The 22,786-nt window shown below is 33.8% G+C and overlaps 3 protein-coding genes across 4 annotated transcripts; 2 read left to right on the forward strand and 1 right to left on the reverse strand.

Annotated features, from left to right (window-relative positions):
- Positions 1-1,779: 1,779 nt before the first annotated feature.
- Positions 1,780-6,987, forward strand: LOC123219920 (ribonuclease III domain-containing protein RNC1, chloroplastic). Its single transcript, XM_044641891.1, has 5 exons — positions 1,780-2,742; positions 4,961-5,165; positions 5,530-5,730; positions 6,228-6,314; positions 6,486-6,987. The coding sequence occupies exons 1-5, from the start codon at positions 1,931-1,933 to the stop codon at positions 6,801-6,803; spliced, it is 1,623 nt and encodes a 540-aa protein (XP_044497826.1). The 5' UTR covers positions 1,780-1,930; the 3' UTR covers positions 6,804-6,987.
- A 2,092-nt stretch (positions 6,988-9,079) lies between these two features.
- Positions 9,080-20,212, forward strand: LOC123219928 (casein kinase II subunit alpha-2-like). Its single transcript, XM_044641899.1, has 10 exons — positions 9,080-9,438; positions 14,498-14,627; positions 14,918-15,112; positions 16,382-16,539; positions 17,506-17,596; positions 17,920-17,985; positions 18,890-18,972; positions 19,197-19,278; positions 19,353-19,421; positions 19,966-20,212. The coding sequence occupies exons 1-10, from the start codon at positions 9,125-9,127 to the stop codon at positions 20,023-20,025; spliced, it is 1,248 nt and encodes a 415-aa protein (XP_044497834.1). The 5' UTR covers positions 9,080-9,124; the 3' UTR covers positions 20,026-20,212.
- Positions 20,213-20,472: 260 nt separating this feature from the next.
- On the reverse strand, positions 20,473-21,847 carry LOC123219935 (uncharacterized protein At2g23090-like). 2 transcript variants are annotated; one of them, XM_044641911.1, is made up of 4 exons: positions 21,660-21,847; positions 21,520-21,560; positions 20,860-20,907; positions 20,473-20,763 (listed from the first exon to the last, which is right to left on the reverse strand). In XM_044641911.1, the coding sequence occupies exons 1-4, from the start codon at positions 21,733-21,735 to the stop codon at positions 20,644-20,646; spliced, it is 285 nt and encodes a 94-aa protein (XP_044497846.1). In that variant the 5' UTR covers positions 21,736-21,847; the 3' UTR covers positions 20,473-20,643. The 2 variants fall into 2 exon arrangements, with proteins under 2 accessions (XP_044497846.1, XP_044497853.1); XM_044641918.1 differs by lacking the exon at positions 20,860-20,907 and having other exon boundaries at positions 21,660-21,836.
- Positions 21,848-22,786: the final 939 nt, after the last annotated feature.

A 22,786-nucleotide genomic window follows, 5' to 3' on the forward strand; every position in this document is an offset into this window, starting at 1 on the left:
ATTCTTTCTAACACCCAAAGCATCATCCACCATATCTAAGTAGTTAAATGAGACCCTAGTCCTTTTCGTAAGGCAAATGAACCTTCATAGTCTTGAAGGTATCATAGAGTTGAATCATCAAGTTCAGGGAGTAGTCCCCATGATTGACCTCAGGTGATAATAAAATAGATAGATTGCATCTTTACTAATATTTATAAAGCTCAGTTGACAGAATTTATAATTATTTAATTATGATTATAAGAATAATTAACTCTTATATACTCGGTATAACTTATGATTATTAGATTATAAATAATCATAACTCAATTGTAATTGTTTGGTAAATTATTTTTAAAAAACTAATTATTTGTATTAAAATGTCTCATTTAAATAATATTTTGGTTTTATTTTATAGTGTAAAATTTTTAACTAAAATTAAAGGGTATAATATTTTTTTAACATTGCTAACTAAATTTTAGTGAATTATTGTCGTTAAAAAATAATTTTTCTCTCTGTTAATCTAATTTATTATTTTACTCTATTTTTTTACTTAATAATATTGGATAATAAATGAAAAAAAGGTTAATTAAGATGGTCGAAATTAAAGGCACCTATAGAAATTGGTCAAAATTTTAGAGGTTACTAGTATATAACTAAAACTCTAATGTAAATATCAAAATACTCTCACTCTTTTTTATATAAACTATAATGCTTTATACAAAACATTATGAACTGATCTTACAAATTTTGAAAATTGTCATTTTCACGCTTTTACTCAAATCAACACGATTGTGTATTGGTTGAACAACATCGAAGAGATGAATGAAGTCTAAGAAAACTTCCTCGCTTGAGTTGTAGTAAGCCAATGTTGAAGATGATTTGGCATTGAGAGAAATGTTTTGGATTGTTCTCTAGATTGTTTAAAGATTGATTGTCCAGTGTTTTTTGTCGTCATTTTCTGTAAGCCATTATTATAATTGAGAGAATGTGGATGTGTATGTATCCTTCCTCTAGCACTAAACTGGGTATGTAACTTATTATTATTTATTGATGTATACAATTTAAAGTCTTGTATAAGACAGATTACAGTAATAACAATTAGAATTTAAAAATATGGGTAAATCTACAATAATTAGAAATTGAAAAGACTTAATCTAATGATTGAAATAATTACGTCTACAATGTTTTCACTAGTTTAAATATAATACAAAAATAGTACAAAATATTATGTTATATTCTCTCCTCCTTTGATGTTTTCTTTCCCTCTTACATATGAGTTTTTTGAAGGGAAAAACACATTTGAAACTTCTTAAATTTAAAAGTTTAATCATTGATTTAAATTTAAATGATAAAGAGTTAATGACATCTTTGTTTACAGGAAAGTTAACATTTTACTAGATTATAATTATGGAGGTGTTTTATCATAAAATTCGAATGAGTCACTTATTTGATAACCGGACGAAAACTTTCTTTTTAATATATCGTGGATTTAAAGATGTATAATCGTTACTTCTTTATTAGGGTAGAGATTTAAATAGTTATTATTTATTAGTAATTATCTTTGGTTATACTTTGAGAATTTAGTTTTAAATAATTAGGTTGATCGCATAACAATTGGTAAGCATCTAACCAACATAGGATTAGGTAATTAGTTATTATTATACATGAAAAGTCTATTACAAATTCAAGAATATTTATGCGCATATCTTGAATTTCCCCAGTGGAACAATACGACACCGCATTTGTGTCACTCACTTGAACGGCGCCGTATCTTCCCAATTATGAATATCTCCATATTGTCGGAAGTACCGTTCCATGCCACAGCCTTATCCTCACAACATCCAAAAACCTCTGTAAAAGAACACACTAAATTCTCCATTTATGGCGACATAACTCGTTTCATTTTGTAAGTTTTCAGCACTAACAAGCCCTCCATTTATCACACTCTAAAATGGACCTCTCTTCTTCTTTTACAACCCAGTTGAAACCAAATTGTTCTTCTCTATTTTCTGATAACATCTCTTTCTCTTCTTCAATTTCTCCATTTCCTCTCCAAATTTGTCCTAAAACCCTAAAACTAACCAAACCCACCTCTCGAAATTTGCGAATTCTGGCTGTGGCAATAGACCCACAACAGGAGCAACCACAAAACAGCCCGCAGAGACTTCTCAAAGAACTTGCAGAGAGAAAAAAAGTTACATCACCAAAGAAAAAAGTTCCCCCAAAACGGTTCATATTAAGGCCCCCACTAGACGACAAAAAGCTAGCCGATAGGTTTTTGAACAGCCCACAGCTATCTCTAAAATCCTTTCCTTTGTTAAGTTCTTGCTTGCCTTCTTCACGTCTTAACAATGCTGACAAAACTTGGATGGACGAGTACTTGCTTGAGGCGAAACAGGCTCTAGGTTATTCTTTAGAGCCATCTGAGGAATTAGGAGATGATAATCCAGCTAAGCATTTTGATACTTTGTTATACTTGGCGTTTCAGCATCCGGCATGTGAGAGGACAAAGGCAAGACACATTAGGTCAGGGCATTCAAGACTCTGTTTTCTGGGACAGTATGTACTTGAATTGGCCTTTGCTGAGTATTTTTTGCAAAGGTATCCAAGAGAATCGCCGGCTCCAATGAGAGAAAGAGTTTTTGGATTGATTGGGAAGAGGAACTTGCCCAAGTGGATAAAAGCTGCCAGTTTGCAGAATTTGGTTTTTCCCTATGATGATATGGATAAGCTCATTAGGAAATTGCGGGAACCGCCTTGCAAGTAAGTTTGCTTATGTTATTTTGGATATTATGCTTCTATTTTGTGTTTTTTGTTTTCTTGAAAATTTGTTCATTTGGTTGATTTTCTGTTTCAATTAGTACCTGTATAGGGTCGTGCATGGATTAGATATGTGATTTAGAGAAATGCATTCAATGTGCATTGCTGCTTGAACTTTGATCAAGAGTACTGCTGTTTGTACTTGTTTATGTTGAAAACCTTCATTATAGATGTTTTTGGTGTGATGTTGTTGAATGGTGTTGCGTTGCTTACTTGTTGGCTTCTAGTGTGAATTTGTATGTTAAAGGGGAACAAAGATTTTCCGTTTCTAATGTGGCACACTTTTTAAGGTGTTCCTTCGATAGAAAATGAACTATGGAAGATCTCTTCCCTAATTCTACAGGTCTTTGACAATTTAACTGCTCTGCTCTCTTATGTGTACTGGTAGGTGTCAGCAATAGTGACATAAAACCCATTTGAAAGTTTCTATTCTGCGGTTCAAACATCATTATTGACACATGCCTTACAGTTCTCTGCCATGCTTTGATGAGCCAGGCATCTTCTGCGAAAAGCACCATTTTCAACTTTTCTGATAGATTTTAAGTTTGTTCTTTTTCAGTATCAATGAGTTTAGGTTCTTATATTAAGTTACCTAAGAATATCAACATTTGTTGTTGAAAAAACTGCCTCTTTTTTGGAGGTGAACATTCGCTAAACCAAAGGGTGTAACATTCATTTTCTCTAAAATTTTTTTATTTTTATTTTTATTTTTGCATATAAAACACTGTTTTTATTGTTTTGACAATCGCTATGTGCATTGTTACTCCTTAGACCTTTCCGAGTAAGGTGTGTGTTTGACAGTTTATAGAATGCAATAGTATTATTGCTGAATCCTATTGTAAGAGTATCCTGGTGTTGCATAGTTAATTTTGGATTATTTCTAGTTGGGTACTCCACTTGCTCAAATTGCTATACATAGTAGGAAACAGTTTGCTCGGATCTTTACATTCTCCCTCTTCTTTAGGGGATGGACACAAAGCAATCAACTGAATTGAGAACCATGATGAGACTGTTACTATTATATCAACTTTTGTACTCACTTCTTCATTCTTTGCCAGCTCTGAAACTACAGGATGAAGTTCATGTTAATTGCTTGCACAGCATGCTTTAAAGAAGTCATATGTTCATTCTAAAAGCTCTTTTAAAATTTACCAGAGTAAGAGATGGGTATCGAACATCAGAAAACTTGGTTTGATGATTGTATTGTCTTTCAAAAGGTGACTGCAGCTGCAGGGCTAAATATCTAGATTGTTAAATCTAATGCCGTAAATTTATGAAAAACTGATAAGGTTTTCTGATCCACGCCTGTCAGGACAATTATATGGTTAGAGGTTTTTTTTTTTTTTTATCTGGCTAGGAAAAAAAATGAATTATACTCTTATTATAGAAGATACAAAAATGGACAAGCTAACCACAAAAAGTAGGGGTCCCTTTCTGTGTAGACCTGAGAGAGGTGATTCATTATACAAAAAAAAGTACTAAATCAAACAAAAACCTACACGAGACCCCAATCAAAATAACATGAACCATCTTGCAAAAACATTGAAGTTTCCCAATTATGGTAAATAAGGAAAATTGATTTTTCCTTAAACTCTGACAAGAGAGAAGCCCACAACTTCATAACAATTTTATTGGGGGTTTGGAATCATATGTTGATGAAGTTATGAAGATTTGAACCTTATAAATTGGGAGTTCCTTGAGAAGAAATAATTTTCAGCATTGTAGGCCATTCAATTATGCATATGTACAATTGTATGCAAACGTGATGGTTCTATTGGATAAAGTGGAGGTAGAATGAAAGTTGTTTATGAGATTTCTACTTCACCTCAAATTTAGAGTATGTGATTCAGATTATCATTATATATGATTTCTAGTTATACAGCTTTACATTTCAATTCTATTATAGTGATGCTTGTTTATAGTCCCATAGTTCATGTTATTTAATGCAGCTTAGCCTAGATTATTTCTAAATCCTGCGGTATGCCATTCTGAATTTAAAGATCATTTTCTTCTTATGCTAAATAACAAGTTTTGAGCATTATTTATAATTTACTAGTTTGCTGTGAAGTTGTCCCACATAATGGGTTTGATTAGTAGTCTGTAAGATTATCAATTAATGGATAGAACATAATGAGTATTAAATTCATGTTGTGATGTGCAGGTCTGTGTTCTGGGCTCTGTTTGGGGCTATATATTTGTGCTTTGGTCTGCCAGAAGTTTATCGTGTTCTTTTTGAAGTATTTGGGATGGATCCAGAAGATGAGGACTGTCAGCCAAAGTTAAGGCGGCAACTTGAAGATGTAGATTATGTATCTGTTGAATTTGAAGGCAATAAGCTCAGTTGGCAAGATGTTGCAGCTTATAAGGCAAGCTTTATTATATTGTTGTCCTTTCATTCATCTAATTTGTCGATTAAAAATGAAGTGTAGGTGATCTTAGGACTAGAAACAGAAGTTAAGATTGCATTCATCCTGCATACCACACTCTTGGAATCATTTATTGCCATTAGACGCTTTCTATTAGTAAGATTATATTTGGATGTGAGTGACAATTTAGAATCACTGAGAGGCAGTAATATTTGAAGCTAATTGCTGAGATGATGTATGAGTAGTTATACTTAAACAATGCTGCAATATATTTGTTTATGATTTACTTTTACTATAAAACAGGTGATTTTGTTGTTATCCATGTTGAAAGCAATCCTTTTAGCTAATACTTATCTCCTTACAGCCACCTGAAAATGCTCTTTTTGCACATCCAAGGCTTTTTAGGGCTTGTGTTCCCCCTGGTATGCATCGATTTCGAGGAAATCTATGGGATTATGACAGCAGACCACAAGTTATGCAAATTCTGGGATATCCCTTGGCAGTAAAAGACAGGATTCCGGAAATTACCGATGCCAGGAATATTGAACTTGGACTTGGGCTACAGGTACTTTTTTTTTGCATCATTTATATATTAATATTTGTGTCTATATGACCCTTTCAACCAGGCCAAGGTTTCAATTCCTTTGGGTCCACCGACTTGTAAATATTATCCACAAGTTTGCTAGCTACAAAGATTGTCTACTATAAGTAGAACCCTAGTTTTTAACTCGGTGAACACAAAAGAAAGGTTGAGGGACTTTTGGGTATCAAAAGAAAAATTATACATTGATTCTGTATGCACCATATTCTCCATTGGTATCGTTAAAATAGATCAGGATACTTACTGCAGAAATGCAGATCATTCCTTATTTTGACAAGAATTTATATCGCTAGTTTTTGTGAACTTTTGAATGAGTTGAAGTTATTTATGGCATTATTTGTCATTTATAGTATTCAAGTTGACTTATTTGTTTGTCAAAATTAATTGACAAATATGCTATTTCCATTAAAATTCCTTGGCTTATTTAATGAATTATTAATTCTTTTCTTCTTGGATCACAGCTTTGTTTCTTGCATCCATCAAAACACAAGTTTGAGCATCCTCGGTTCTGCTATGAGCGTCTGGAGTATGTTGGCCAAAAGATCCAGGTTAATGGCTCTCCTTGCATTAGTTCATGTATCTTGTGAGCATGTTTACATACTGACCAATGCTCTGTTTATTGAGTTTGAAATGAAATTTTACTTTTTCCATTTATTACAATTTTTAAGTAAAACACAAAAGGTGAAAAAAATTTATGTTTCCAATTTTCAAATCTTTAGGATATTGTAATGGCTGAGAGGCTGCTGATGAAACATCTAGATGCTCCTGGACACTGGCTGCAGGAGAAGCACCGACGTATTCTTATGAACAAGTTCTGTGGGAAGTATTTCAGGGAAAAATATCTCCATCGATTTATAACATATGCTGAACAGGTTCAAGATGCATATGAACACAATCGAAGACTGAGAAATCCTGCCACTACTGCTGTTCAACAAGCTATTCATGGGCTTGCTTACACTGTTTATGGAAAACCAGAGGTGAGGCGCCTCATGTTTGAGGTTTTTGATTTTGAGCAAATCCAACCTAAAGCTATGTGAATATTTGAGAAAATGGTGAAAACATTTCCCTTTCTTCCTCTTAACCTTGAATTTTTTTTCAGTAGAATGTACCTTCAATCACCAGCTTGTAGTAAATTTTAGCACAATTTTTCGTGTAATTGTTATGAAATATAGAATGTAATTTCCCTTGTTAAATTAATATATTAATAATGTTCTTTTAGAATTTCACTTCGCACACTGGTGGGTTGAGGTGAGGCAATCGCCGCGACGGACTGAAAGCTTTTCAAATGTTGCATTGGTATTTTCCTATTGACATATTTTAGGCTTTTTGGTTAACAATAAATATTAATTGAAACTGATAAATAATTAGATTGAAAAAACTTTTCATAGGCCTAAGTCTTAATATAAATCGAATTAAATCGTAATTTTTTTAATTCGATTTGATTTAAAATATAAAATAGTTTGATTTAATTATAAATTTTATCATACCGTTCTTAGGTTTAGTTTGAAAAATTTTCCTAAATTGAACCAAACACATTCTTAGTTTGAAATTTTGTCATACTATTTTTAAACTTTTGAAAGTTTATTGTCGAATATTGAGTCTTTAAACTCGATGAACATATAGTAAGCTAAAGTTTGTTCAATATAAATTAAATCGCAAATAGCTTGCAAATGATATACAAATAGCGTCTATAATTTTATATACAAATAATTATATATCACTATATGATTAAGTATTATTTTATCTCTAATTTAAAATTATTCAATCATATAATTATATATATATATATTATTATTTATTTATAAAATTATATAAGATATTTGTATATCAATAATGCTATATGCATAGAAACCGTGCACAAAATTTATAGACAAACTGATGTGGTAAATGTCATGTGTCAAAATCTCCACATCAATGCCATTAAATGAAATACAATAATGCTACATGCATAGAAATTGTATACATAATTTATATACAAACTGATGTGGCAAATGTCATGTATCAAAACTGTCACATCAGTGCCATTAAATGAAATATTTTATCTCCACAATTTGATTCTCGCAGAAAAAGGCATAGACAATTAATAGATTGCCTTCAGCTATCGCATTGCACCATTGCTTCTGCTTCTTCCCAATTTGATTCCCCCAAAAGAACGCCTCCACATTTGCACACCTCCTCTTCGGCTATCTCTTTGGCTCCTTGTGCCATTGGTTCTGCTTCTCAACACGTCTCTCTACCACATGCCATCTGTCACCACCATTATCATCTTATATTTGACTATAGATTAAGAAGTTGCTATAAAACTGATTTCATTTTATTTGAACCCTAGGGTGTGCCATTGAGAATAGAAATTTAACTCTCTTTAATCCTTGTTTTTAAGGTACGAAATCCTTTACGATGTGTTTGTTTTTTAAAGCAATTTGTATAATTTTTTGTTTAAGTAATTGTAATTGAATTGAGTAATATCAAAATTGTAGTTTTGCAAGGTGTTCGACAAAATGCCTCTAGGAAATTTGTTGTTTTACTATTTTGGTGATGTTTTTTGTGATTTGATATATGCTACCGTATTTAAGTTTTTAATGGAGCTTACAGTAACTAGTAAAAGTTACATTGTTTCTGAATTTGTTTTTACTTTTAGTTCTAGTGTTGGTGCTATTGTGTGACTTTGTTATTGCAATTTATGTTTACTTGGTTGAACTTTAGATGTAATATGATGTAAAGTAAAAAGAAGAAATTCTGAAACTCAAATCTAGTAATCTGACACTCAAGTTGAGTTTTCACTATATTTTTAACATTTTAATTGATGGATCTAATTCTTTTAAAGACTTTTAAGCTTACCATAATTCTTAGTTTGCTGATATTTAAGACCTTTCAAATCTAGTAACTTGGGTACAAATGAACTAAATTCAAAGTAAAATATATACATAATCAATAATGTGATGTAATTCAAACTAAGTTTTTAAAAGGATGAAAGATAAGTTTTTTATTATTTTGAGAAGATCTCATCACTCTATAATGCTACCAATATAGAAATTATGTGCATAATTTCTGTGTATGTAGCATTATTGATTTGTACACATGGCATTACTCCTACGTTATTCTTTTCCTTGGTACCAGACAACCCATCCCTTACAACATGAAAAGATCTCCATAGCCCTCTGAGCCTCGATATTTCGTCCTATGGCCCCGAATACGGCCCACACAACCCAATCCAAAGCCTAAGTCAACGCATCCTCATTTTAATATTTATTTATTTCATAGGCATTAATAATTAACTAAAACCCCCCTAAAATTAGAAATTAAAAATAGAAACCAAAAAAAAAAAAAAAAAGCTGCAAATGGCCTCGTGGCTGTGCACATGAAAGATGCGCTCAGAAATCACGGCCCATGCCCTGCAGCACTAGTGCTCTCCCATCGTCTCCTTCTCTTGTGCGCAATCATCGCCTTGCATCCGCCTGTTGCGCACCATCCAATTCTGCCCACCCCTTGCCAATCCCATGACCTTAACTTCGCCTCCGTAATCTATCGCGATATTTCTATCGATAAGATCGAGAAATTTAATTTCTGCGAGATCTCGCCCCCGGTGATGTCGAAGGCTCGAGTTTATGCGGATGTGAACGTTCTTCGCCCCAAGGACTACTGGGATTACGAGTCTCTTACCGTCCAATGGGGGTAATTCCAAAACTTATGTTATGTTTCAGCTTTAGTTAACTGTCAATGATTGGATCTTGTAATTTGTTATTCTTTACGCTGCTGAAACCACTATATTTCGAATTCGTAAAATGAACTTTGCATGCTCGACGGAGAAAACTGTATGATTTTTATAATTTTTTTTTTGTTTCGATTATTGTATCATGTTAGTGATTGAGGAACTAAGTATTACAAGAGATCACTTAGCTTCTGAAACTTGTATATTTTCTTTGGAGAAAGTGTGACGGAAATATGTTATGGTCGCTGTTTGAGCCAGCGACCATAACAAAGCAGTAATTTGCATCCCACGGTTTGTTACAAAGTAATAATTTGAAATAAAAAGCGAAATCAAAATACAGGCCCCAAATAATTGCTCAGCTCCATTTCTTTACTCCACACTGTTGCTAACTGTTTATGCCCAACTTTATCTGCACTGTGGAAGGTGTTTCACACGGTGAGACTGGGCTGTTATTTTCTTTTCCTTTTCGGTCTCCTAGTTGACAACGTTGTCCTTGGTGTGTCTAGCCCAATCTTGTGCCTCGACAAACAAGTTGAGAACCAACCTTGTATCATCTCCTACACATAAAAAATAATCTTGCCCTTAAGGTGATACGAAGGATAAAGTTTGCAAAGCCTTAAACTGCTCCCAGGTGGCGACCTTTGACATTGCATCATTCCATTGCACAATGACTTGTTGCTCCAACTTGTTTGCACGATACAAGACTCGAGAAGCCAAGATTGTCTGAGGAATAAGCAACAACTTATTGTCCACATGCAACAGTGGAAGTTGACAGACGGGAGCCGATTGATCTCTTTTATAAGGTTTGAGTATTGAGAAGCCAAGATTGCCTAAGGAATGAACAACAACTTATTATCCATACTTAGTAGCGGAAATTGGCAGGTAGGAACCGATTGATCTCCCGTACAAGGTTTGAGTATTGAGATGTGGATGTTGTGAATTTGACTTTTCACTGACATTTTTGGATATGATAAGCTACGAGACTTAGCTTCTAATACTAGAAAGGGTCCATAACATTTGCAACTTAGTTTATGACTAACTTGGTCTGCTACAATAGTTTGCCGATATGGTTGCACATGCACCAATACTAAATTGTTAGGCTTTAGCTGCAACTTACAGCAGGACTTGTTGGCATTGAGCTTCATGCATTGCTGAGTATGCTATAAATGTTGTTTCAATAGCTTAAGGAGCTCGTCACATGACATTAAGGCCTAATCCACTACTTCAATGGAAAAAGAACTTGAAACATATCTTGGCAAGGGGGGAGGAAGCTTGCCAGACATGACCTAATTATGGATTCATGGGAGGAATGGACAGTTGTGTTGTAAGGAAGCTTTGCCCACATGAAGCAATCTATCCAAACTTGGGGTTTGTCAATTATAAAAGTTCGCACATATTGCTTCAAGTAGCGATTAGTCACCTTGGTTTGACCATTTGTTTGAGGGTGAGACGTTGGACTAGTCCACAAACTAGTCCTATTAAGTTAAAATAAGGTCTTCCAAAATTTGGCCAGGAAAAGACTATTGCGAACTGAGATGAAGCTTTTAAGAAATACATGAATCTTAATGATCACCAATATGAGTTGCCTTTGAAAGACACAATAAGGTGCGTAACTGGCTAACATGTCCGCCCAATGGGGAAGCATGGAATTCAACCATCAACCGTTTGTGAAAAGGGGATTAAGAACTTGGCAAAAAACGATTCTGGTGATAAGTAATCTTATCCCAAGTAGAAACATGAGGTGGGTAATAACTAGTTGAATAAAATTGTTGATGAAGGTGGAGTAAATCAGGTGCAGTTTTTGTTTTTCAACTTGGATTGCTTTGATATTGTTTAAAATTAGTTGTGATGTGGCCAACACCAATAAAGATGAAGAAGAAATTTTGAATGGTTTATCATCAAATTTTTGAGACAACGCCTATACAACTTGATTCTGAGAACCTGATTTATATTTTATCTTAAAGGTGAAACTAAGTAGCCTGTGAATGTACCTTTGGTAGTTTGGTGTATGAACTATTTGGTTCATCGGTTCTCAGAGGCAACTGCTTCAATGATTGCTATGAATTCCTTAAAACATGTGAAAGCTGAAAGTAAACAAGGACCAAACTTCTTATTGAAGAAAGAAAGAGGTCAACCTTGTTGCATAGGACAACACTGATGTTGGAGTTAGATATGTAAATCTTCAACTCAAAAGAAGGTCAAAATTGTGCAAGGCCAACATGGGGGCAAATGCCATTGCTAGCTTCAACTGATTGAAATCCAAAATTGTCTCCACCTTGGCAAGATCCATCCAAACACCATCAACCGAAATATGGTGGCTTAAATAAGTAATCGAATCTCGAGCAAAACATTTTCTCAATTTCACCCAACAAAAAAGCTCTAACAAGGAAGAGAGAATGAGTATCAAATGATGAATATCTTCCTCTAAAGAGAGGTTGTAAATGAGAATTTTATCAAATAACACAATGATGAAACGACAAAGGTAGGAGTGGAAGACTAGGTTCACATAAGTTTGAAAGGTAAATGGCATGTTTGTCAAACCAAAAGGCATGACAAGGAACTCAAAATGGTTGTCTTGCATAGAAAATGCAGTTTTCAAAATATCCCTTGATGTAGCTGAATCTGATGGTAACCAGAGTAAAGATCAAGCTTGGAGAAATAAGAAGCACTAGCCAATTCATGCTATAGTTTGTTGATCGTTGGTATTGGAAAACGATCATGAACTGTAATTGCATTCAAGGCACAATAGTCAATGTAAAATCGTTACGTTTCATCCTTCTTGACTATAACAACCAGAGAAGAGAATGGACTTTGATTGTGACTAACAACTCCTGGAGCCAACATCTTTGTCACTTGTTTTTCTATCTTTGCTTTCTAGCAATACAGATATTAGTATGGGCGTATATTGATTAGAGAAGACCCCAAAACCAAGTGAATCTTATTGTCGAAGGCTTGATGCAATGGAAGGCCCTCCAGAGTTTAAAACACGTGTTTATGTTGAGCAAGAATCTCAAAGACTAAAGGTGGCAATGTATTTTGAAATTCTATAAACTGTTACTCATCCATAAGCGGCAGAAGGTTTAAAGGCCAAGACGTAGAATGTGAACAAACTAAGAAGAACACAATCCATCGAAATGTTCTTCATGGAGTCTAGCCATATTCATGGTGTGCGACATGGTCATTGGATTCATTATAAGCAACTAACGTCGTAAGATTGGCTTTAACCCAAATACAAAGAAATTCACAAGAAGATCATCCCTTACTCCACAAACTTGTGCAAGGATTGATACAAATTCACGTTGATATTCAATGAACGAAGCACACTGAATAAGTTTGAACAACTTGTCCTGATGGTCCTCATACAGGAGTTGCCAAATCACTTGCACAAAGCTTGCAAAAAAGATGGCCAAGGGTGGAGCAATCCACTTGAGTACATATACTAATATCGCAAGGTCGTGGTGTTGTTAAAGTGAAAACCTACTAACTAAAGGCGCAAGATTCTAGTGTGTTGTGAAAGTTGAAGAACAATTCCGCTCGAAAAATCCAATTTATGGGTTCGGATCCATTGAACCGTTGGACATCAAGTTTCATCAATGGATGAAGGCTTTTGCTAAAAGTGGTCACAACATCAACCAATTATTGATTCTTCATTGTTCAAGACAACAAGAGCATTAATGTTACAGTCGTTGTTTAAGCCATCAAAAACTCCGAAAGAATAAAGAGAGAAAGGGAGCGAAAAGACAATTTTATTCTTGATTTTTCCCTTTACGAAATCCCAAATATTATATAGTTTGCAACCCGTGGTTTGTTACAAAGTAATAATTGGAAATAAAAAACGAAATCAAAATGCTGGCCCTACAAAATCCCTTATCTCTATTCCATTTGTCCACACTATTGCTAACATTCATGCACTCCTTTCTCTACACTATTGCTAACCTTTTATGGCCTTGTTTCTCTACTCTATTGCTAACCTTTTGTGCCTGGCTTTCTTCACACTGTCACTAACCTTTTGTGCCCTGTTTTCTCTGCACTGTCGCTAACCTTTTGTTTTGTGCTTTCTTTATTGCCCAATCCAAGTTGATAATCCCTTAACAAAGATTGTGCAACCATGGAACAGGTCTGGAATTTCCTTTTCTTTTTGGTTCTCTTAATCGCTAACATTGTCTTTAGCCCAATCCTACACCTTAGCAAATAAATTGAGGTTCAAATTTGTATAAAAATGATGAATGAATGTGACATTCTTATAGGATCATTGGTGGTCCATATTAATTGAGAAGGAGTTTGGCCAGGTGGTTATAAGCTATTGAGGACTTTGTATTTTTTTTATGTTAAAATGTTAATGAATGGTAATAAATATAAACATGATGAATGAATGTGAGATTCTTATAGGATCATTGGTGGTCCATATTAACTGAGAAGGAGTTTTGCTAGGTGGTTATAAGCTATTAAGGACTTTGTATTTTTTTATGTTAAAATGTTAATGAATGGTAATAAATATATATGGTTGAAAAATAGCTATGTTATGTGTACACACTTTGGAGTACACACATGGTTACATATATGATATATTATTATATGATTGAGTGTTACTTTATCCTTAATTAAAATCACTCAATCATATGATGATGATACATAATTTGTATACTCATAATTGTGTACACATAGTTTTATTGGTTAAAAAAATTGGGAAATGTAGGGCAAGACGTGATTTATGATCATTTATATATCTAAATATGAATGAATAAGAATGTGAAAATGCATCAGCTTGTTTAATATGTAAGTTGGAGCTGATTATTAATACCTTTTCTTACTATTTTGCCCCTTTCTATGGTTGTGTGTGATGTTATTATTGTTTCCATTATATTACATCATTGTCGTTGGCTTTTCTGATAAGTTCAATGTGATTATATTATCTTATGATATTTACTTCTTTTTGTTACTTTCTGCTAACTTTCTGCTTTTCAGTTTAATAATAGTTTTTCTTAATGCTTCTCTAACTTTTTTTTGCTATGTTCTTGTCAGTGATCAAGATGATTATGAGGTTGTTCGGAAGGTTGGACGGGGAAAATACAGTGAAGTTTTTGAGGGCATAAATGTTCATAGCAATGAGCGGTGTGTAATCAAGATCCTTAAGCCTGTTAAGAAAAAGAAGGTAATTTCGTCGCGTCTTTTCTTATGAGGTAGGTAGCTTAAGAATAAAGATGCTTCATTGCAAAAAGTTACTTTTTCAACAATCTCTGTCTTCTTTGCTTTATTTATGATGTTTGGCTTACATGGTTTCTATTGTTTAAGTGAGAATATAAATTTACTACAATAGGGTTATTGTTATCCAAGATGGTCTATATTATAAGATTTTTTGCTTCATGTGCACTGAATGATTGGTTAGCTTGTTTGATAATGTTCAAGGCCTAAGTATGACAATTGTATTTGTCTTTTGTGCAGATAAAAAGGGAGATAAAAATACTTCAGAACCTTTGTGGGGGCCCAAATATTGTCAAGCTTCTTGATATTGTCAGAGATCAGCACTCAAAAACTCCTAGCTTGATTTTTGAGTATGTGAACAGTACAGATTTCAAAGTTTTGTACCCCACATTGACTGATTATGACATACGCTACTACATATATGAGCTTCTCAAGGTACATTTTCTTTTGATTTATTATTTTGGTTTAATGTTTCTACATGTTTCCTACTTGTATATTCCTTCACAATAATTCTATATAATTGTGCACAGCCATCAAATTTTTTGAACCCTATTTTTAGGAGAACTGAGACATGGGAGCCTTTTTATTGCATTATTATTAGTTTGAATAAAAGCTATGCCATTATCATCTTGTTCTATTTGTTCCAAGAATTTTTTGAAACATGTTTTACCCTACTTAGCTTCTACAGTATTGGCCACCTACTTCATTTTTAGTTTTTCTTATGCACTGGTTTTTATTTTTTAAATTCACTAGTCTATTAAAGTACCATAGGCACCTGCTGATTTCTGATCTGACTTCTCCAACTCATCTGTCACTTAGGCACTCCCCTGACTGCTACCCTTTTTCTTCAACAATCTCTGGCATTGAATAAGTCTAACCAACACTCACACACAAACACAGCTCACCAAATGAACACAATAAGGATCTGAGGTTGCAGTAATATGTATTGAAACCAAATGGTGATGGTTCAGTACAATAAAATTCTATTACAATCAGCAGAATTCAATAAAACAGTAGCAGAAATACGATTTTTCCCCACAACTGACTACTACAACAAAATCCAGGTTGCTTGGCATTTGAGAGGCCAGCGCTATTCTTCAAATCCTCTCAATTTCCTTGATATTTCCCAGCTGCCGACCCACCCTCACACTTTTCTTCAACTTTTATGTTCCATAACCACCAACTCTTCTGAAGGAATGACATGTATCCTCTCCAATCTTTGTGGTCCTGGTCGTTGTGAAAATGCTATCTATTCTCCCCCTTTGCTGCCACTTGCCTTTGAGACATTCCTCTCCTTTTGATTCCTTTTCTTGTGGGAGATATAAATATGGGTTCTGACAAACTCATTATGTCACTTCCTTACTAGTTTGATGATAAAGGCTGGCTTATTGGTTTTTACCGGCCAGATGGTACTGTTTCTTCTGCTTGTCTTTCCTGTTGAAACTTTCAAACGTTTTTTGGCAATCCTCTGCCAGAATCAGTTTTCCCTACTAAATCCACTTTGTTGCACAACCTTAAGCTTGATTTGATTGGCAAGAGAACTCTGGCAGGAAGTTCTGTTATCCCAATTCTCAAAGATAACATAATTTAGAATTTCAAGGGTTTAATCTAATGACTGAATTTCTAAATATTTGAGAAAATTAACTCACTGGTGTTGTAAAGGTGCTTTTTCATACTAAATTAGTAGTTGTATTTAAATTGCAGGCATTAGATTACTGCCATTCACAAGGAATCATGCATAGAGATGTCAAACCTCACAATGTTATGATAGACCATGAGTTGCGAAAACTTCGTTTGATAGATTGGGGTCTTGCTGAATTTTACCATCCTGGCAAGGAGTATAATGTTCGTGTGGCTTCTAGGTAAGTTGTAAAGCATTATAAATTATTGGTGGGGTGGGGTGAGAGGGGGAATTCCTGTTTAACATTTTAAAATTATCTGCTGAAATTCAAGCTGCATAATCATTTTTTAATTTTAAGAATAAAAGAAACATCTTGCGCCATGTAAGATACAGGAGTAATCTAGTTTTTTTTTAAGCTTATTGGGTAAAGGTGCTTGAAGGTTTTTTGCGCTAAAACTCTTGCAGTCCTCATTGAATGACTTTCTTGGCCTGACAGGCATAAAGCTAATCCGTATGCTTAGACATTCACTGTAGTGAAGTTGTTTTATGTTTGTTAACATCTAGAAGGGTGTAAATTTGATAATGAGAGTTTGAATATGTGCTCTTTCGTATATTTTGTTAAATGGCATTAAATACTGAATATCAAAGTTTTGTGTAACCTAATCTTAAACCTTATGAGTCTCTAAGAATTTTAAGCTCTTGGGACTTAGAATTCTTGAAGACAAAACTTTCCTGAAAATGAACTAGGATTTTCTCTGTTGACCAGCTAAACTAAATAGTAATCTATTTATTAAAATTTCTAATCATATCAATCTCAAAAAATGAACTCTGAACACCATTTGCTGAAGTTCCTGGTAGAGCCTTGTTGGACACCTAGCCCATCCACCCTTTATTGCTTGAGTTAAAGCTCAAGGGAATAATGATATGTGGGGATTTCTTTCTATAAGCTGATGGTAGTTTAAAATTTGAAGTGAAGGATTTCCATGTGTTTAATGTTAATTTTGGGTGAAGTATTTGATGATACTGTCATGTACCACTGCTTCTGCTTTTCATTGAATAATAATGGGTATGCACGATGCAGTAACTTGTGTTTGTGTGCAGTTTGTGGGCTAAGCTGTGGAATTTCAATGCATGGTTTGTCACATTGTGAAGGTGTCTTTAAATGTTTATAATTCATGGCACTGAAATATCTATTCTAATTGCCCAGATACTTTAAGGGACCTGAACTTCTTGTGGACTTACAAGACTATGACTATTCTTTGGACTTGTGGAGCCTTGGTTGCATGTTTGGTGGAATGGTAATGGTTACTCTTGCTAGATTCTACTTATATTAATGTAAAATTTTCGCTTGAAGGACTGTCTACTCTGTGGGAGTACCAACAAAGACGTAACCACCAGCTTTGTTACCCACTCGCTGAATCCAATCACATGTGCCCTGCTAAAACGTGCACCTCTGCACAAACTGTCCCTGAGCAACTGTACTGATTCCCAATCCAGTAGTACCTGAGTTCTATGGAAGTAAAGAAGATATCACCTCTAAGTCTAAGAAGGATTACTTTTTTTGGAAGATAAACATGAAATTAGCAGTTTTATTTACTCATTATGGTTATTCTTTTTGTAGATATTCCGAAAGGAACCATTCTTTTATGGTCACGACAACCATGATCAGCTTGTCAAAATTGCTAAGGTAACGCAACTTCTAGCACATGGTGAATTCTTTTTCCAATCCATCATAAATTCACGTAATATGATTGTTATTTGTTGGGAACCTGGTGAAATATATTCATTATCTTTTATATTTTTATCATAATATATCTTCTAGGTTCATTTAGTTAGTTGGACATTTAATTTTGGTACTTTATTTGGCTGCAGTTCCTCTTGTAGTTTTATTTTGGCATGCGCAATAACCAGGTTGCAATGACTCTGAAGGAAAGGTTCTATGAATATAGCATGCATTAGTCACTAAGCAGGATGTCTACTATAGGTTTGATTGCTTTAAAACCAACAAACTTATAAATCTTGACGGGTTCTAGTGCTGTATGTGAGATTTACTCCTTCAAATTCAGCTGTTGTCGAGGACATTCCCAGGAATTTTGGATTAGTATAATGACACATTAGGTCCCAAGTAACAGCCAATTAGTGGAGGTATCTTCTTATATCTCTGCATGGTACTGGTCTACACAACCGGAGAGAGTGTAATTGTTGTTACTTTGAGAGTCAAATGCTCAAGAATTTTCTCTTGGTGGGAGGGGAAGTTACTGATTTTGTAGGATTCATTCAAGTGACCTGAAGCCGAAGATTATATATTGTAGCTTACAACTTTAATATACACAGTTTGCTGTGTTAACAGTCCAATGAATACTGGTTTGAAGTGTCCTAATATTTTGTATTATATTAGTGCATGATCTACTTGATGATTTTGTACCGTTAAAACTGCCTGCAGGTTTCGGTATAAATTGAAGTATGAAGTTGCCACTTAACCATACATATTTTCTGCATGCATTACCAAGCATCATATGTTTGTGAAATGAAATCTTGACGGTAAATTTGATACCATAGGGCTGCTATCTGATGTTTTGATACATTTCTAGGTGCTTGGAACTGATGAGTTAAATGCATACCTGAACAAATATCATTTAGAGCTTGAACCTCAACTTGAGGCACTTGTTGGGAGGTATACTAAACATTAATTTCTCCGGGTTTTGATTTAATCTTCCATCATACCACAGAAATGTAATTACCTGAAAATTGACCTTTTGTGGAAACATCTTGTGTAGCAACATTCTTTCCTTCCCTCTGGAAGGATGGAAGTTTCGAGTATGATGACATTGCCTTCTCTAAATAGATCAATACATGAAACTCACATGTCCTCAATTTAATTGATGTGTTGATTTACAGGCACAGTCGCAAGCCTTGGTCCAAATTTATTAATGCGGATAATCAGCATCTGGTTTCTCCAGAGGTCATTTGTCTTGTGCTTATGAGGAAAGTGCCAAATCATTTTTAGTTTAGTCCAATGGTTGATACTCATTTTTTCAGTTATTTGACATGCAGGCCATTGATTTTCTTGACAAGCTTCTTCGGTATGATCACCAGGATAGACTAACTGCCAGGGAAGCAATGGTAATTCATATTAGCTATTTAATACTTGTACTTTTATTCAGATTTTTCACATGATTATAGAATTTGGATTGCCGAGCTTTGTTTTTTTTTTTTTGTTAATATCCTCTGGATCAATTGTCGCACAGTTCCTTGAAAAAACATTTAGTGACTAATTTTAGGTTGATGATGGTTTGTCTCTAGTAAATGACTTCCTAATTTGCTTTATGTTCTATTTCATCCACAAGATGCCAATTTTCATAAAGCTTGTGTCTGATTTGCTATTACATGTTCCTCTTTTGTACTTGTCTTTAAAAGCATAAATTTCTACATAGATCAAGTTGTTTAAAATTGACTGGCCCAAATTAAAAGTGCTCCACAGTTAGGGTGTAGAGTCGCTGTAGAATGTACCTAAGCTTTGATTTATATAGAGAGATTATCTGTGGTCAAATGACGCGAATTTGATATTTCTCTTTCTTTCCCCCCTTTTAATTTTATTGTTAACTTTATATAAAGAGATTTCTGCTAATTTTTTTCACGGGTACTTATATGTTTGCTTAAAATGCAGGCCCATCCATATTTTGCTCAAGTTAGGGCTGCAGAGAGCAGCAGAATGCGGACGCAGTAACCTTTCTGATGGAGTTGTCGGGCATTTGAGAAATATTATATTCTTACAATCACAGACCCTGAAAAACTGAATTGGATGCTTGTATTAGTATTAGCCAATTTAGTTTTGTAGGCAGGTGTTCAATGTTTGATCAAGTTACTTTGTTAAGACAGACCTTGAAACAATTTTAGCCTTTGTGTTTGCCTAATTTCCCTTTAGTTGCGTTTTTAATCTTAATGAATGGGAAACTGAATTAACAAAATAAAGCTAAAGCTGAATGATAGCAGACAGATCATTGTAAAGTCAGTGAGCTAATGATTTTTCCATTGTAAAATAAGTTTTTTAGACCTAAAATGGTCTGTCTTAGAACGTTAACAAGCTTAAAAAGTTAAGTATATTTTGCAAAGTACGCTGGAAGAGGAACTTTTACACTCTTACCCGCAAGGCAAGTCAGAAAACAGAGAAAGAGGAGAGAATCCATGCAATCATAATTAGTTAATTACACACACCAAGTTCCACATAAGGAGATGGTAATCAACAGAGAGAATATGCAATTATCATTATACAGCAAGTGCATTGAGTTATATGAAATACTATATAGAAAGGGAGATGATGGTCCCATAGTATTGTTCATATCTATCACTTCTTAAGATGTGGAAAACAAACATATATATCACTTTTTGGGTGCTTTGCTTCAGCATGTTCTCTGCACTTCACCTCTGAAGTTGTGCACATGAATGTCTGCATGCACACCTTGCACTGCATTCCCAATTAACCATGACATTATCAAATTATCAGAAGACAGAAAAGACAAATTCCTAGGGTGATATTCAACATAAAAACAAAATAGCATACCCAAGAACTATACAAGACAGCGAATCCAAATAGATAAACAGATGAAGCCTGTTAAATAGCAGAATGAGGAAAGGTGGCACCAGAGTAAATGTTAACATAACTACAGAATAAGCCTGCGCCAATAGAGATTCTCTACACAATATATCCCAAGTAAAATTATCAGCTTAGAAAGCTTTTCTTACATCAGAAAAAACAATCCCTAACGAAACCTTCTACAGTGGAAAATAATGTTACCACAACTAAATTATGTAAAATAAAAAATCTACAAATGTACATCTTAACATAGGAAATCTGATTTTAGCTGAACCGTAAAGCAATGTGCAGCATAAATGAAAAGGGTACTTGGCCTAATTGAACCCCAAGTGTTGAATAAAGACCAGGCCAGTTGCCAATGAAACAGAATTTCATTGTTAATAAAAAAGGCTTCATTCCACGTTAAATAAAAATAACTCTGTCATCTAAATTGGTCTAAAGCAATGTTCCAAACAACAAGACCAGCATACATTATAATGCTCCATTCAATAGAACCAACAAACCAACCGCCAATATAACAAAAAATAGCTAACAAACAAAAAGCCAAGAAAACAACTGAAGATCAAATATTAAAGCCAACAAATACATAAAATAAAATAAATCACGGAATAAAAAAACAAAGATTACCTGGATCGTCATCGCTTTCTTATTCGAATCCAACTGACTTCCTGCGAAAATTCAGAAGGACAAAAATTACCTTAAACAGGGCCCAAATTAAACTAAAAATTTAAAACAAAAAAATTGCGAGTAAGAGAGGGAAAAACGACCTTTGTTAGAGGCTTTTTGTTTCTCCAAGTTCTTCTCACGTGACATCTTGGATTTTTGGGCGTTGCCTCCTCCCATGTCTGATCGATCGGAAACCCTAATTCGGCAACAACTGAAAAGAAAGAAGCAATTTATTGAATGGAGCGTTATTGGGCTTTATATTTGCAGTTAAGAAATAGCGATCTAGACACCAGCCAATTGTATTTATACGCGCCAATCAATAGTTTTGATGTATTATTTAATATACTTAAAAACATTAATTTATATAAATAATAATATATTTAACATCAAAAGGTTAAATATGTCAAAATGTAATTTTCAAAAATAACTTAGCAATTGTAATCATAATAAAATTAAATAAAAAGATAATTTAGACTGCCTATTTAGACTTCAAACAAATTCTCTATTCAGAGAAAAAAAAAGTTACATGTACATATTTTATTTTTAATTCAAAATCAATTAATCACATAATAACATATTATTTATATATTTATTTTGTGTATAAAAAATATATAAATATAATTTTATTAAAATAAAAAAACTAATTAACTTACAAAAGTCATTAGAAAGTTCAAAGTGATGGGATTGTTGGCTGGCTTGAGTTAATCTTACCCTTCATATATGTATTTTATACTTGTGTAGTTTAGACCATAGTTGATTGATTTGAAAATGTATAAAAGGGTTATGGGTCAATAATAGAGATGACAATTTCAATCTGATTTTAGGGATTTCGACCCTTTCCGACATTGACGAAGAAATAATTTTTTGATAGAAATAAAGACGGAGATGAAAAAATCCCACAGTTGAATATGAAGATACATGTGTTTCTTTACAGTCTTGCCTCTTGCCCTTCATGCCCCTATACCTGTCCCTTTATATTAATATATTTACTTAAAATACTAATTTTTTTTATAGTTTTATATTATTCAAATTTATTTAGGTTTTTGTTATGAATATTAAAATGGTTAATATATTATATTTTTCATATTTGAAATTATGGATTAGTTTTAATTTTACTTAATTTTTTATTTAATATATTTATATTATGTTTAGAAGGTATAAAAAAGAGATTTTTTTTTTGTGAGCATAGGAAAGAGATAAAGAAAGGATTTTTCTTCGCAGAAAAAAG

This window comes from Mangifera indica, chromosome 1, assembly GCF_011075055.1.
Source record: "Mangifera indica cultivar Alphonso chromosome 1, CATAS_Mindica_2.1, whole genome shotgun sequence".
Taxonomy (NCBI): domain Eukaryota; kingdom Viridiplantae; phylum Streptophyta; class Magnoliopsida; order Sapindales; family Anacardiaceae; genus Mangifera; species Mangifera indica.